This window comes from Larus michahellis, chromosome 3, assembly GCF_964199755.1.
Source record: "Larus michahellis chromosome 3, bLarMic1.1, whole genome shotgun sequence".
Classification (NCBI taxonomy): domain Eukaryota; kingdom Metazoa; phylum Chordata; class Aves; order Charadriiformes; family Laridae; genus Larus; species Larus michahellis.
In genome coordinates, this window is record NC_133898.1 from 6,379,223 (window position 1) to 6,394,583 (window position 15,361).

The 15,361-nt window shown below is 40.5% G+C and overlaps 1 protein-coding gene across 2 annotated transcripts in view; it reads left to right on the plus strand.

Moving 5' to 3' along the window:
- Window positions 1-5,752, plus strand: part of ESF1 (ESF1 nucleolar pre-rRNA processing protein homolog) — a 31,923-nt gene extending 26,171 nt beyond the window's left edge. For both annotated transcript variants that reach the window (XM_074578440.1, XM_074578441.1), the window contains exons 12-14: window positions 3,698-3,765; window positions 4,007-4,153; window positions 4,748-5,752. In XM_074578440.1, coding sequence (XP_074434541.1) covers window positions 3,698-3,765; window positions 4,007-4,153; window positions 4,748-5,047 — 515 coding nt within the window. In that variant the 3' untranslated portion in view covers window positions 5,048-5,752. The remainder of the gene's footprint in view (window positions 1-3,697; window positions 3,766-4,006; window positions 4,154-4,747) is intronic.
- Window positions 5,753-15,361: the final 9,609 nt, after the last annotated feature.

Here is a 15,361-nt window from a genome sequence, read left to right on the forward strand (position 1 = left end):
AGGGAGAGCACAGTGGTTGGCTGCAAGCCAGCTGACATTTTAACGATGATTACACAGCACAACTTTGTCTGGCTTTCTCTGAGTTTACCCAGGACAGCCTCTGTCTCATTGCCGGGGTCGCTTTTCAGTGCAGCTGATTTACCCAGTTGGGGACAGTGGGTTACAATCTTCTTGGAACTAGGCTGTAGCTCTGCCAACGTTGTATTTAGTGTACAGGCAGCAATCACTTAATGATCATCGTTTTTCATAAGCCTTCCACAATTCCCCTGAAAGATTGAAATTTCTCCCTTGAACTGGCTGTCAGATGATCTTTGGTTATGCTGAAAAAGCATGTGACAGAGTATGTTTGCAGACTCAGGTGGGCTGGCCGGGGCAGAAACTGAGGATACAGCAGTGCTGTTAGGTGGTGTATTTGCTCCTCTGCTGGGTTCAAGACCTGTACACGTTACAGTCCACAAATGCATCTGTCAGTTTTTGACAAGCTGAGGCAGTTGAAGGGAAGCAAGACTATTAGGAGCTGTTACGAAAAGGGCCTGACAAATTTGAGTGCTGCGGCAGGAAGACTGGAAGTTACGAGAAGCCTGCTTAAGCATGTATTCATCAGGTTTGTCTTTTTTTCCTGAAAACCGTTTGTATAACCAGCTGTGATTCTCACAGTGTGGGTACCTCATCTTGGGAGAGGAAAGGCAGAGCAAATTCTTTGTGCCTGCTGTACCCAAAGAGTGTCAGTGCAGGTGTGTGCAAATTAGCGTTCCTGAAAGTCATGACGGTGCTTGCTTTGCGCAAAGCTTTCACACGCACATAATCCCTACGTGGTTTCTCATTAGTACCACAGGCTAAAATGTAAAATGCTGCATATATCTGAGCTGTGGTGTTGCATTTCAGAAGCTTGATTCTAGTTTGATGTTGTCAAGAAAAAAAGAAAAAATCGCTCGTCACTTTCAGTTTATGTTGTTTCAGAAAAGTGTTGTAAATGTCTAGTTTGGCTTGGCCAATTTCAGTCTTACTGCATCTGTTGCTGTGGGGTCTCAGAAAAAGTTCATGTAGGACAGAATGACCTTTGTAGCTTAAACTGTTGGAAGACTAATAGCTGAATAGTGTAATTGCTTATTAACAAGAGAGCAATGTCCTGCTTTTGGAGATCACTGAATAGTTCCAGAACACTTCAGACTATTAAACATAGTTTCTATCGACCCTTCTTTGAGGAAAAGGGCTACATGTCATTACACATTATTACAAATTCCATAGGTGCCAAGCCATTTAGATGTTTTCTCATGATCTAATTTATAATATATGTAGAAATCGATGGGTTTTTTAATGCTAGAAAAGTAGCAGTATGACTGTGGGGATGTAAGAGGTTAACAGCAAAATCTGAGTATAGTTGTAGAACCTGTACTACTTGGAAGATAAAGGTCTCAGCTGTATTACTGATTTATTTACTGTGCATCTTTGCAAAGCTTTTGAGATGGACTTTCAAGCTTCTGAGTAAGACAGATGAGAGGTCTTGTGGGAGGAGTTTTTGGGTTGGGGTCGGTCTCTGCGGTCACAAAATGATGATTATCCTTTTACTGTTGGCATTGGAAAGTTGGCGATGTGCAAAATTAATGTTGCAAACTAAATTCTTGAGCTGAGAAAGAGCCAAAGGGCAGCTTGAGGGGGGGGCTTGCAGCAGAGATCAGAAGCTTTTCTCACTGGCTGGTGGCATCTATCAGTTCTAGATAGCATTGGAGATGACTATCTGCTGCTGTAGGGTGGACCAAATCTGATTAAAAGATGGCAGTGGGGATTAGGTGGTAGGTAAAATCTGAGGGTTTGGAATCAGTTGGAGAGGACTCTTACCATAGGTTTTACATTCACACGTGTGCAAAAGGTGAGGGTGGGCTTCCAGAATGTATGTGGGGAGAGGGACGAAGTCAGGAGAAAGAGAATATTACCTATTTGTGAGTTTTGAAACCAAATTATTTTCAGCATGATGCAAAGTGTTTAGTGCTCAGAGTGCTTTCGGGTACTAAGCTGGTTTTTTATTAGCTGCATAGGGTCATAGTGAGAAATAAACAGTTTTATACTAGTGCCTGGTTCACCCCCATCTGCAGCAACAGAGGTCTCTGAAGGCATGAATATAAGCTATCTTTATTTCTATAACTCTACATATAGTGAAAGACAAGGGAAGATGACTCGGGCCCTGGTTTGCATGGGTGGAAAGTCTGAGATTTACTCATTTAACTTTGAGAATAATTGTCTTCATATCTCTGTGCCTGGTTTCCTTTTCTGTAGCTTAGCCAGTTCTGTGAAGATACAAAAGATTTCACAGTTGTTGAAGCCTTACAGAAGACATTTATTTCTCCCTTCAACACGTTAACATAAATTACGTAGGTTAGGTAACAATATTATATCTGAATCTGATTTTCCTGCACATTTTCTGGAACTACTAAATCAACAATTTAGTCCTTGAGCTGGTGACATTGCGCGTCTGCATAGTTTATTTTTTGGTGGTGGTGGTTTCTTTCTTCTAGAAATCCATTTCCAGCTTGGAATCCATTTAGAAATAGTCAAGGGAGGAAAAATTGTTCTTCAAGAAATGTGTCCTGTTCCAGAGTATACTTAGTGATATAACTTGACATTTTTCTGGCATGTTTGTATTTCTAGTCTGACTCCAAATCTGGCTTAACAAAATGGAGCCAAATATCTTCCTTAAGAGTACCCCCAGTGGACTGTAATAAATTGCCTGGGAATGTAATTCCAAGCCCAAAGGTCAGAGTATGTGGTTCAGGTCAGGAAACCTTCTGCTTTCCTGCTCCTTCTTGATCGAGGTCTACAGGCATTCCAAAGAGAATAACTTCATCTTGTAGGATTTATAAATGGGTCTGTTTTCATTAAAGTTTATGTGACTAATGTTTTATGCTGTTACTGTTCATTATGTCTCTCTAATCAGCACCGTGTATCTAAAGTAAATTCTAAGAGAGTAAGAAAGCTTCTTCAGAAGAACATTTAATTCATTCTGAACCCTGCCAATCATATTTTCATTCCTGTGATTCTGTTCAGGTCTTTTTTTGCGAGGGTTTTTTGCGCTGGCATGGCTAACACCACAATATGGTCTTTTAGCCTTGCATATAAATTTTAAAAAGTGTTTGTTTTTTGGTTTTGGTTGGGTTTTTTTTGTATTTGTTTGACTGATGTACTCATTCAGCTGGCAGACTTGTATTCTGGATACGGAGGAGAGATGCGCATTTGCTTTTTATTCTAAGTATTTACTACAGTGCCTACTTAAATAGAAAGAATTTGAGAATTGCAGGGCACTTCAATTACATTTATGACTATATAAACTAATTTCTCTTTAAAACACCCTGGGAGAGGAGTAATGTCATATGTTTGCCTGCACTGTTGTGATACTTCTCTCTACTGCTCTACGAAAAATACAGCAAAACCATTTTTTTTCTAACTGTTCTTTTTTGTTGGCTTGTTTATGCCATTTGAATATTGCTGCCTCCTTAAGTTAAACAAATATTCAGCGGATTTTTATTGATTTAATTCTACCTGGGCTTTTTCTTGATTTTTTTTCAGCCTTTTTCCACATCTGACATTTAAGTATTGATTACAAGAAAATGAGATGCGTTTAAGAGGTTCTGTTCATAGGTAGAGATGATGCTCTCGTGCATAAGCTTGAATAAATGTGTGCATATCCTATATTTGCACTTAGGTTTAAAGAAGAAGCCGGAATCGGTTGAAAGTGCCTCAGAAGATGAAGATGAAGTTGAAAAACAGAAGGTAAAGTGGTTTAAAATGTTAAGAACTACAGATGTTGCATTGCTTGCATTCTGCAAATATTTATGTTACGTGTTTGTGAGTGGAACCATTAAATTCCGTAGGACAGCAATAGAAGAACTACGGCCCTATTTCAACTCATGTATATGTATGTAGAATCATACAGACTTTATTAATAGGTTGTTATATTTTTTCATAAAAACTTAATTTCATTGTGTACGTGGACCTTCTTATTTTGCAACAGGCTGAGATGGCCCTGCTTATGATGGATGATGAGGATGATGCCAGAAAACATTTTAATTATAAGAAGATTGTAGAACAACAGAATTTGAGCAAGAGGAAAAAGAAACTCTTGATGAAAAAGAAAGAATTGCTAGAAGATGACTTCCAGGTAATGGTATACTCTTGATTTTGAGGCTCAGCGAGAACCCTTAGTAATATCAGTTATTTTCAGGACAAATTTGGTGGCCTCATATGGTTCTCCTGATTTGGTGGCCTCATATGGTTCTTGTATCTGAAGGAGAAAACCTAGATCTACCTTTTTAGAGAGGTACGGGCTGCTTTCAAAAAGCAAGAAATGTTCTCGTACAAGGTTGTAGGGGGACAAACTCAAGCTCTGTTTAAGATAACAAGACAACTATTTATGCAAGACCTTGTACAACTCATAGCCTAAAATGCTCATTCCTGTGTGTGTTCTGGTTCTTACCCACTGCTGCTTTCATCTTGGTCGGTTCTCAACAACAAACCTTTCCTTGGTCTGCCGATAGAGGAATATACGGGATTTGTACAAGCATTCACTTGTCTGTTTAACCAATAGTATCTTCTGGCTCTCTGCTTCGCGCTCACTGGGATTTTGTGACTGGAGCAGTTCCAGGAATGCTGAACGATCTCCTGACTCCTTAAGCAACTTATATTTTATTGTGTATAAAAGTTTTGCTGTCGTGGGTAAAGGTTACCTAAATAAATACTCCCTTTCTGCCTTCAGGTAAATGTTGCCGATTCAAGATTCCAAGCCATGTTTACTTCTCCCCTGTTTAATTTGGATCCTTCAGATCCAAATTTCAAGAAGACAAAAGCAGTAGAAAAGATCTTGGAAGAGAAAGCTCGCCGAAGAGAAGAAAAGGAGCAAGATCTTAAGGCAGCAAGCAAGGGGACAGAGAACAAGATGGCAAAGAAAGGAGAGCTTGCAAGGAAAACCATAGATCCTGCCTTGTCAATGCTAATAAAATCTGTCAAAAATAAAACCGAAGAGTTTCAGGCAAGGAAAAAGCAGAAATTCAAATAACTGAACTTTGTTTTTACTCAGACTTTACTTTAGTCTTAGTTCTTCTAACTCGTGACACCTATGAAAGTTCTGATGCCTGTCCACCTAATGCTTCCTGAAAAGGCACCTGACTGGGGGGGTGAGTTTTGAAGTAACTAGAGTAATAATTACTCTTTCCTTCCGCCACAACAAATACTGTTTTGTACTATAATTGAAAAACTACACCTTGAAAACATGTAAGGAAGGAATTGATGGCTTTGGGGCCGTTTGTTACCTCTTAGGGATAATGCAAGTGCTGAAGATGGCTACAAAAAGTAGTCATAATTATGGTTGTATTTGTAAGTAAGAACACTTCTGCAGAGGTGTAGAGCTGAGACTAAGCAGTCTTAATGTTTTTAATTCCACAGAAGTCTGTAAAACGTATCTCTCTTGATAAGGAAGATAATAATATAACTAAAAATTGAAGAAATTTTGTATACAGGTTTTTTGTATATTTTTAAAAGACTTTGTGTGCTTCATTAATTTCTCGTTTAAATACTTGAAGACTTCTGGATGATATTAGATCTAATTAATGAAAAAAAATGTCATTTAGAAGTGTTTCATTAATATATAATGGAAATAAATGGTTTAAATTGGCCCAAAAGAATTTTGGGCGCTTAGCTGTGTTTTCTTCTTCTGCGCCTAAATGAAACTGTCAAAATTAAACTTTCTCCTGTCAATACTGTATTCCCATTAACACAGTTCCACTTGTACAAAGTCTTTCAGCATTGCCAGTGTTTAAAAAACAAAAAGTCAAAGGTGGATCTAGGTGATACAATTTTAGAAACTGTTTTTTGTTTGGCCATGTTCGTATCGGTGTCGGTGGTGAAAGTATCAACAGTGCAGGGAAAAGGCAGTAGGCAGACAATGATCATTCTTCCCTGGAGTGTGGGAATTGATTTGTCTAAGGTTTGGCGTTTTTTTGGCTTTTGGTTTGTGGTTTATGGTTTGGTTGGGGTTCTTGGGGTTTGTTGGGTTTTTTTAAGTGTTCGCTATGTTAGCTCTAATGGAAATAAAACATTGTATCAAAAAAGAACAAAAATATTAGAAACAAGGAGCTGAAGGTAATCTGAAAGTGTGAAGAAGCATCATTAATTTTTAAGACATTCTACTCATTTAAACAAAGGATTATATTAAAAGAGGTGGAAACTAGGTAACCAAGGTAGTGTTTATATGAAGTAAATATATGTCAATAGGTAAAGGAGATGAGTGAGTGAGATTTAGCTCGTGAGAGGCTGTACATCTAATGGCCGTAACGGGCAAAGTAATTCAGGGGCACAATCTAGACATACGGATGGAGATGGGTTTTGCAGGAGTGCTTTGCAATCGTGTGCCTGAAGAACACTTGCAGACCTTGAACATTTTACATGTAACTGCTCTTCATGACCATTTGAACATCCTCAGATTCATTTTCAAGAAGCTAACAGAAAAAGTTGAGATATTACGGTGTCTTTCATACGTAACTTCGATCCAGCTTTTTTGGCTGTTTTGCCTTTCAAGCGAAGCGGCAGAACCCATCAGACCCATTTTGTAGTTTGAACTGACCGACTGTGACGGAGAACGAGGAAAATTTGTCCCACTGAAAGCGGTGGGAAACTTCTGAAGATGGGCGTACAGTGGGGAACGGCATAATAATATTTACAATATAACATATTACAATAATAATATTTACAAAGAAAGAAAGATGCTTTGGGAAACAGAGTTTTTCCCCAAGGGAAGTGTCCCTGCATCAAACAGGAGAGCTGGTGGTTACTACTTAAGACAATGTTAAGCGTCATACAAAAGTGACAGAAGTGTACACATGCGCATCTGATACAGCTGGTGGATAAGGAGACGAGCTTCTCCCATAATAAAAGATCATATTAATTTTGTAATAAAATTGTCAGCATGGAAAACTTAAGTAGTTGTCTGTAATCCAGTTTCTTAAGACTGGCACATACAACTTCCAGGCACAAAGTAGCGACACCAAGCTGAAAGGGTATAATTTAGACGTACCGTGTAGTTGTACAGGTTTTTTTCTAAGTGTGATTCATTGTATGGCTTATACATTGTAGGCTTATGAATGGCACTAGGGAGTGTAGCTTAAACTGAATGAGGTTTAGAGATCGGATATACTAATGTTAGCGAGGACAGAAAGGCAAGTGTTTATTTATAAAGCGCGTGGAAAATTGGACAGCTGAGAACAAAAGCAAAAGGTCTGAACAGAAACATAAGTCAAATGAGGGATTGCCCTCGCCCGGTGTCTGCTCTCTGACAGCAGCCAGTAACAGGAGATAATAACGGTGCACTTGCACGATTGCACCTTGTCAATGAGGAAGTGGGGGAGTTCATAATCGGTTTAACTGTTTCTTTCAGAAATACAACTTTGGTAGGAATAATTGTTGTAGGTACTTTGTAACAGCACCCTTTTATAGCTGTAGGAACAACAGTGAGTTTCATTCTGTGTTGGTGCGCTTACAAGTTCTGGTTTAACACTGGGTCCACAGGCGGTCTCCCTTAACTTTAATAATTTGTAGGGAAAAGCAAATTTGGTGAGGGATAAGGGCAACACGCTGCAGTGTCTCTTGAATCCTCTAACCCTGGCAAGTTCTACCAAATACCGCTGTTGCGGTGCGTTTGATGTGTGTGCTCTTACAAAGGAGCATCCCTTGTTTGTGCGCTAGCAGTGGGCATGGCCTGCTGAGTTTGAGTGCCTGGCAGTAGTTGAGTAGAGTCACTCAAATGATGGGTGCTTTTGTCTTTGGCTCAGTGCTTTTATAACTTTATTGCTAGAAAGCAACGCGTGGCATTGGTGAATGTCTGCTCTTCCAGAACACCCAGATGTGCTGGATGACTCGCTGGTACAAAACTCTCCAACAGAACTTCTCTACCTCTGCAATGCATCTGTCCTTTACGGTGACTTTGCTGGAGGACTAATTTGAAAAAAAAAAATAAAGGGTTATGAAATTAAAAAGTCATAAATAGCGACAGCTTCTTTTTGAAATTAGATGGTGTCAGTTATGTTGTGTCTCTCCTTCGCATACGTGTGCTGGCTACCTTCTCCCAGTTAGGAAGCCAAGTGTGTACGTGGAAGTCGTAGCAAGACAAAATGCACAAAAATATGAAGGTAGACTTGAGAGTGATTTTTAACTATTGGTTGCAAAAAATTTCGCTGCGTGATAATGTATATTTGGGTGTCATGTAAATGCTTAATGGATGGCAATTTTATCTAATCAGATGTTCTTGTCTTTGTTGTTCTCAAGTTGCTGAGTCCTGAGGGGCATCTTGGTTGGGAAGAACTGCAGGGTCTGTCCCAGCATGCATCTTAGATGGGAAATTTTTGGTCTGTTTATAAAATTATTAGGTCTAAATCATCTCCCACCCCACACCGCCCCATTTTTTTAAATCAGGTTATTAATTACTAATTGCTAATGGCTCAAAGCCCCATCATCCAATCTCCGTGATTCCAGCATAATGCTAACAAAATCTGAAGTGATTCCTTTCTGTGTTTTCAGCAGAAGCACATCCGAGAAGCCTGGTAAGAAGTGGTCACGTCTCATCTTGAATTCCTTGCAATTCATTACCCTTGGTGCAAACAAAACAAAGGATGTTTTTGACCATCTCATCCTTTTAAATGTGAAAATAGCATCTAGAAGTTCTAACTTCTGAACTTTAAAATGTGATTTTATTTTTCCCTTTCACTAAATGTCATGCAACCAGCAAAAGTGACGGCAATTAAGTAAAATAACACATTAAAAAACAGGACTGTTAAAAGTGAGACAGAACTAATTTTTCTAGCAACTTACGGAGGTCTGGTATAAAGTGGTTTGTCTCCAAGTTGGCAGCCATCAGAGCTCATGCTCGAGTGTAAGCCAGACGTTTAAAGATCTAATATTACAAGTGGAAATCACAAGAGGGTTTGATTTATTTAAAAATCGAGAAAGATCAGACAACCAGAGATGAAGAGCCACGTATGTTTTCTATTATTCCTTCCTTCTAAAAATTAAATGTATGATTTCCAATTAATAGCAAGTTGGGTTTTTGTTCTTTTCATATTTCAGTAGTGTCCAAAAATAACAGTAAGTTGTGCTTACACAAAAATATGTCACATACGGTTTTTTAGCAAACAACCAACCAAAACACTGTTTAGGTTTTTTTTAAATGAAGTCTTAAAAACTTGAAGTTATATATAATATATATTTAAACTACTAGGGTGATTAGGTTGTTTTGTACTTGTCTTAAATCATGAGTTAAATACCTCAACCTCAGTTTTGTAGCTATGACAAGAACAAGAGGGGTAGTTCTGATGGCACAGGAATTTTCATTATTCTTTACTTCATTGAATACCTTAAAAAAACTGCAGCCTTCTGAATGTAAAAATGTACCTTTTCATGCACAGGCCTGTGTTACTGTATTCCTGTAAAAAAGCAAGACAAGGTGGCAGAAAGGCCTATTGGCCTGTGTATTTTTCTGTGCTTGATGTATGGTGTTATAAATGGGAATATTTTTGTCTGGGCTCTGGATCCAATCTAGATTAATGTCACTTAAGGTCATTATTACTTTATATCCTCCTCATCCCTAGCATATGAGTAATCCCTGCTCAGAACTGTTCCAGCTCTGTATTTCAGCCATGCGAGACTATGCAAGTTTTAAACCAAATTGCTTCTAACCTCCAGTGAGTGCCCTGGCAAACCTCACTCCTGTCCCATTCTCAAAGAGACACCCGATCCAAAGGCTGGTTGCCACGTTTTCATGGGCAAATTGCTCTTGGACTGCATCCCACGCGCTCCTTGGCGCTGCACGGGTCCCTTGGCGTCGCACTGAAATCCTGCCCAATGCACTTAGACCTTTCTCTCTTCATATTTCTGGGGCAAGGAAGGAGGGAAAGGACTACTGAGGCAGACTGGGGTTGTATCAACTTCCGACAGCGTGAGTCAAAGATTGGCAATGTAAGTCTGAACCAGAACAGAAAAACTGCCCTTTGCAGGCCTGCAACGTGTGTGGCTGAACTGCGGCTCAGATGGGTTGGCAGTTTCTACATGGAAAATATAAGTCTTAACAGAAGTGGTTACCAAAAGGACTAAGAATAGCGAAGTGACTGTTTTAGGATGGCTGTGATTTCTACAGGTGATTAAGAGTTAAAACCACTTCTGTGGAGCGCAAAACCCATAAGCGTTAGCTTCTTCCTGTCCTCATTCCCCCATCTGCTTTCCCCCTTAGGTTAATGCCCAGGCAACCAAAGAGGGAGTGGGTGCGTGAGCTCTCCCCAGAATGGATGCCCTGGGCTTGAGCAGGATTTTGGGGCAGGACAGGACACCCTGAGCCACTGGTCCTTTTTCTTAAAGACTTCTGCAAAAGGACCGAGCAGCACCAGCACAGAGAGAGCCTGAGAAGATATGCGGTGATGAATGACGCCTCTGGTTTTGACCTGAAGGGCCTCCCGACAGCCGGAGGTGGGACAAAGGTTAGTAATTCCCAAATCAACTGCAAGTGATGCTGGTTTTTTTTCGCGTGTTTCTCATTTGGTGAATTTTAGAGCTCTGTGTGAGGAAACTAAATACAAATGCCTAGGAACCAAAATCGTATCAGAGAGAAAGTCAAGCATGGTAGATGTGAAATCAGCTCTGGCATTTGTTTCAGCTACATAAATGGATGCTTTTCTATGAGCTGTGCTCTGATGGGAAAATGCCATGAAGGGAAGCAGTCTTCATTATTCTATATTTTGGTGTCCAAGCTCTTGACTTTGCAAAATACCTGTTTTGTTAGCAGGTTTTGAATTTTAATTTATTCTAATGGCTCCCAACCATTATGCTTCATAGAAGCCCATCTGCCTCACGTTTGGATCATCATCACCTCAATCCAGAAGATCGGACTGACCTCTTCAATGCATGTCCCAACTGGGGTGAACAGTAGAGTGCTGCGTGTCGCCCTTACCGAGTCAAAGGGATGCCGCGCGAGATGACAGCTACAGATCTTATTGCAACGCTCTTGTATTAGCGTCAAAACAGGTGTAGCAGATCCGTGACACCTAAAAGGAACAGAAATGTATCACTAAATTTAGTTAGCCGGCTTTCTGAAGGGCCCCAAAATTCACATTTGACAGCAAAGCAAGTTGCCTCGGTGAGCAAAGATGCATTTGTTACAGAATGGCTGCCTTACGTTGCTGTAAGTCAAATTTTTGAAAGGTGAAAGGTACAATATACACAAGAGGGGTAACAGTAATGAAGTTAAAAGCACACGTTAAAAGAGCTGTAGACTAAAAGTGCAAATTCTATCCTGAAATAAACTTGCACCAATTTTTGTACCGATCTCAACCTCTCCAGAACATGAATTTGCAGATAGAGCTCATGAGCTAGTTGGAGGGATGAGAATGGATTTTTATTTTTTTTTTTCTCCTCATTTTACATCCTGAAGATCAGAACTTCCCCAATAAGAGACTGATTCTGCCGATTATTCTCATACCTTCACAGTGAATTTAAGTATCCTGAACTCTCCTTGTTGCACTTGGATCAGTATCACAGAATTTGGAGAGGAGGCTGTTGCGAAGACTGCCCTACTGAAATTGTATCACACCTTGAGGGCAATAAAACTTTGTCCAACTTTGGTTTGGACTAAATCATTGCCTATGGAGAGCTGCAGAAAGCAACCACGCAGGTCAAACCCCATAAAAATACTGAGATGATAAAACCTGTAGAGAAAATCTAGCCTCGGATTTACTTAGTCACCGGCTTGGCTCGTTTTGCCAAAATATGTACTTTCAAATTGTCATATTTAAATCTGCACCATGCTTTGTGTGGGCGTGAAGAGAAATGACCTCTGACTCTGAAAACCACTATTCTGTGAGTCCTGGCTTCCTGATCTCCCATAGCAGTGGATGGGGAGATGACTATCCTGCTACAATGGCCAGTACGTACCCAGGACGCATATAACTCACTTTCCATCTTTAAGGAATAAAGGCAAAACCTTGCAGGATTTACTGCTAGTGGTTATTTTGGCAACGGCCGGTGAATGCATATTTGAAGTTTCATTTCTCAAAAGTCCTCTGTCTTATGATTTGGCCCCCATCTAGTTACAACTGTGAAAGCTGGCTGAGAAAGGATCGCGATCACATCGAGTTAGAGTTTTTTTTGAGATGCGATGGAATGAGCTTTGGAAATAACCGTGTGTGGGTGTTGAGCAGCCGGGAGTACGTGGAATGCTATTTAGAAAGGTCCAGGATGCTAGAGTATTTTCCTCATATAAAGTGGCTCATTATCTGGAAAAAACATTATTTTACTGGCTGGAAGTCAAAGAAGGGGCCTCTTCATGTGCAGAGGAAACAACAAGCATGCCTGGAGAAGACTGCAGGCTTATTTATGCTACCTGCAAAGATCTGCCAGTCTTTCAGGGCGATTAATAATGTGTTATCTCAGTGGATTGACTCCAGCCTTTACAATGGCCTTCAGATGCTATTCTCCTTTCGCGTGCAATCATTCGGATAACATTTCTTGTTCCTATTTGTTGGTGCATTCAGCTTCTTTTTCTGTTTACTGCAGACACGAGTTGCAAAGTTCCAAAACTAATCTGGAATGGTCAATGGAGGGCTGTATTTCTATGTGCTTGCCTTTTTTTTTTTTTTCTACGTGGCCACTTCCCGGACATACTCTTTGTTAAAACGTTAAAGTTGTCTTGAAATTATGGTTTAAGGGTGTCTTCTCATCCGGGTCAAAAGGGATAGGACATGGATATGAGTCTTCCCCTCTTCTACTGCCTTTTCTCAGCACCGCTGTCCTTTAACAGGTCCAAAAGCACGGAAACCTCCCAATCCAAAGGTTCAGCTATTTGTGGCCTGGAATGCCTCCTTTTGTAAAGGAGGGATAAAGTGGATCTCTATTCAAAGCAGCTCTCCTGTTGCTGCACAAAAAAGCTAAAGAATTATTAGAAAGGAGATCTAAACTGTGACGAAAATCCTGCCTTTCTTGTCTTCGACTATTAACTATTCTCCTTCATTGTGCCTGAAGGCTACAGCTTAGCATCTCCAACTTCAAATTATAGTCTACCTTGAAGTGAAGTAGCTAAATTACTTTGCTATAGGTTTGAAGAAACCTGTAAAAATCAGCAGTCCTAGCGGGTTGTAACTAGCAGAGGTATCAAATGGTTTCTCCCATTTCTTTGTACTTTGTCCACATCATTGTAACAAACCTGTGTGATACCTGAATGTATGTTGTCAGACACGTGGGCCTGATTTGACAGAACCTCACAGAGGCATGCTGTGTTGCCCAGACTTACTCAAAGAAGCTCCAAAACTTATCCCTGCGAGGAATTTCCTTGGTGGAGGAACCATAGGACATGTATAGGGCATCCACCCTAACCCTGTTTGACAAGAGTTTATACTGCTGAGTCTGAAACGGGAGTTGTGAGGCAGCAGAGAGAGGCTGGACTTCCCCTTGTTCCCCTGAGCTGAGGGAAATGATTTTGCTTGGCGTGATATTAAGCAACTCCCTGAGTTGAACAGCAAACGCGTAGCCCTGGCACACAGCTCCTAACCGAATGTTGCTCATGCCTCCGGAGAAGAACGCTTCTTAAAATCCTGGTCAAAGGAGAAGTTTCCAGCTGCATTGTGTAGGGATGTGCTTGTACCTGCGTGAACATCCATGGGTCTGCTGGGCTGCAAATGCATTTAAATTTCTTCTTACTGAGCACATGGGGTCACCCCACTCAACATCGGGTCAAAAAAAAACCCAACCCCAAAAGTATCCACTCTCGGAGCTTTTCTTTTAGGAAATGAGGGTGTCAGTATTAAAACAATATGAAGTTCCAAGAATCAATTAAGCAGCAGCATCCATGTCTGAATTCTTACCTCAGATTTTATTTAACTAATGGTTTCATTATAGTACAGCAAGTGAGATGAAGCCTCACTGAAGCCTCTGGGCTGGAACAGCCCCTTTTATTCAGAATAAATTAAAGCAGCAGATAAGCTCTTTATCCAATTAGGAAGTAAAACTAGTAGTCTCTGCTTCAAAACACAGACCAAGTGCAAGAAGAAATTTAAGATAATCAACAAGAACTAGAACAAAACCAGGCATTAAAACACAGCTGGAAACTTTGTAAAAGGAATAAAGGAAGCCTTTCACTTCAAACTTGTACGCTGAGGAATGATTTACAGAATGAGATCACCTTTTTATTGGAGCAGCACCACAAATCTAGAGAATAGCAAGGACCAGAAAATAGGAAAAACCAAGAAATATTTGGCCGGTTTGGAAACTGTCACCGGCAGCAAGGGACAAGTTAAGTAAAAGCATCAAAAAACCAAGTGAAACCAGACATTTGGATTTGAAATCCAGTTTTCCTGGAGAATGGAGTAGGACCAAACATCAAGGATGTTTTTAGCTTCCCCCCAAAAGAAAGAAAAGTTCCGTGATCATGCTGTCCATCCATCAGTCTGTCAGCCTGCCTTCCTAATTTGAACCTGCTGGCCAACTTCAAGGAGATTTGACAGAAGGGTCAAGTCAAAATATGTGTAGCTCAGAGTCAGCCACATGTTGTGCTGCCTCTCTCTTAGCCAACAGACAGGAGAGGTGGACAGAGAAAGGGAGAATGGGGGGCAGAAGGTGTGTAGGACCTTATGCAAGACAGAGGTGAATGCACAAGGTCAAACCGAAGCTGCTCTGGTAGCGACCAACGCTGTGTGTTGAAGAAAGGCTGCAGCCAGAAGGCAACGCTTCCACACAACACCCTCCCTTTCCCCCCATATCAGACTGTCCTAGCTCAAGTGTAACTATTGCCATCTGAGAGGCAAAAAAAAGTACTTTGTGGAGTCTCCTCGGTTCACTTCAGCACCACTATCAAGAATAATGAGGACTTTTTGACAAAAAAATTGGCAGCAGAGCAACTCGCAACTGGGATTTGGACCTCACGTTGAAATCTGTGAACGGAGGCCAAAGATTTTCTAAGGATTTGTGGAGTTCACATTATTTCCTTATAGTTTTATCCAACAGAAGAGGAAGCACCTGGTAATGTGGAAGACAAAAGCTGATTTCCATAAGCCACAGAGTTCTGTGTGCCAAAAACGTGTGTTGAAAAAGGAGACTTGCATTTGTTCTTGACATTTTTTTTTGCATCGTTAAAAAAATTTAAAGCTGGTCTTTGAAAACAAAATGTCAATAATACAAAAATTAATGGAAGCACGTTGTTATTCTTTGGGGAAAAAAGCCATAAAAGGGGTTTCTGTGATTATAAGGCAGGCCAGGAAGGAGCCTCCTGAATGCCTGGGGAAAATCCTACATAGGATTAGGACACTGGAGATGGAATGAAGTCTGAGGGTGAAAAGGTTAGCTT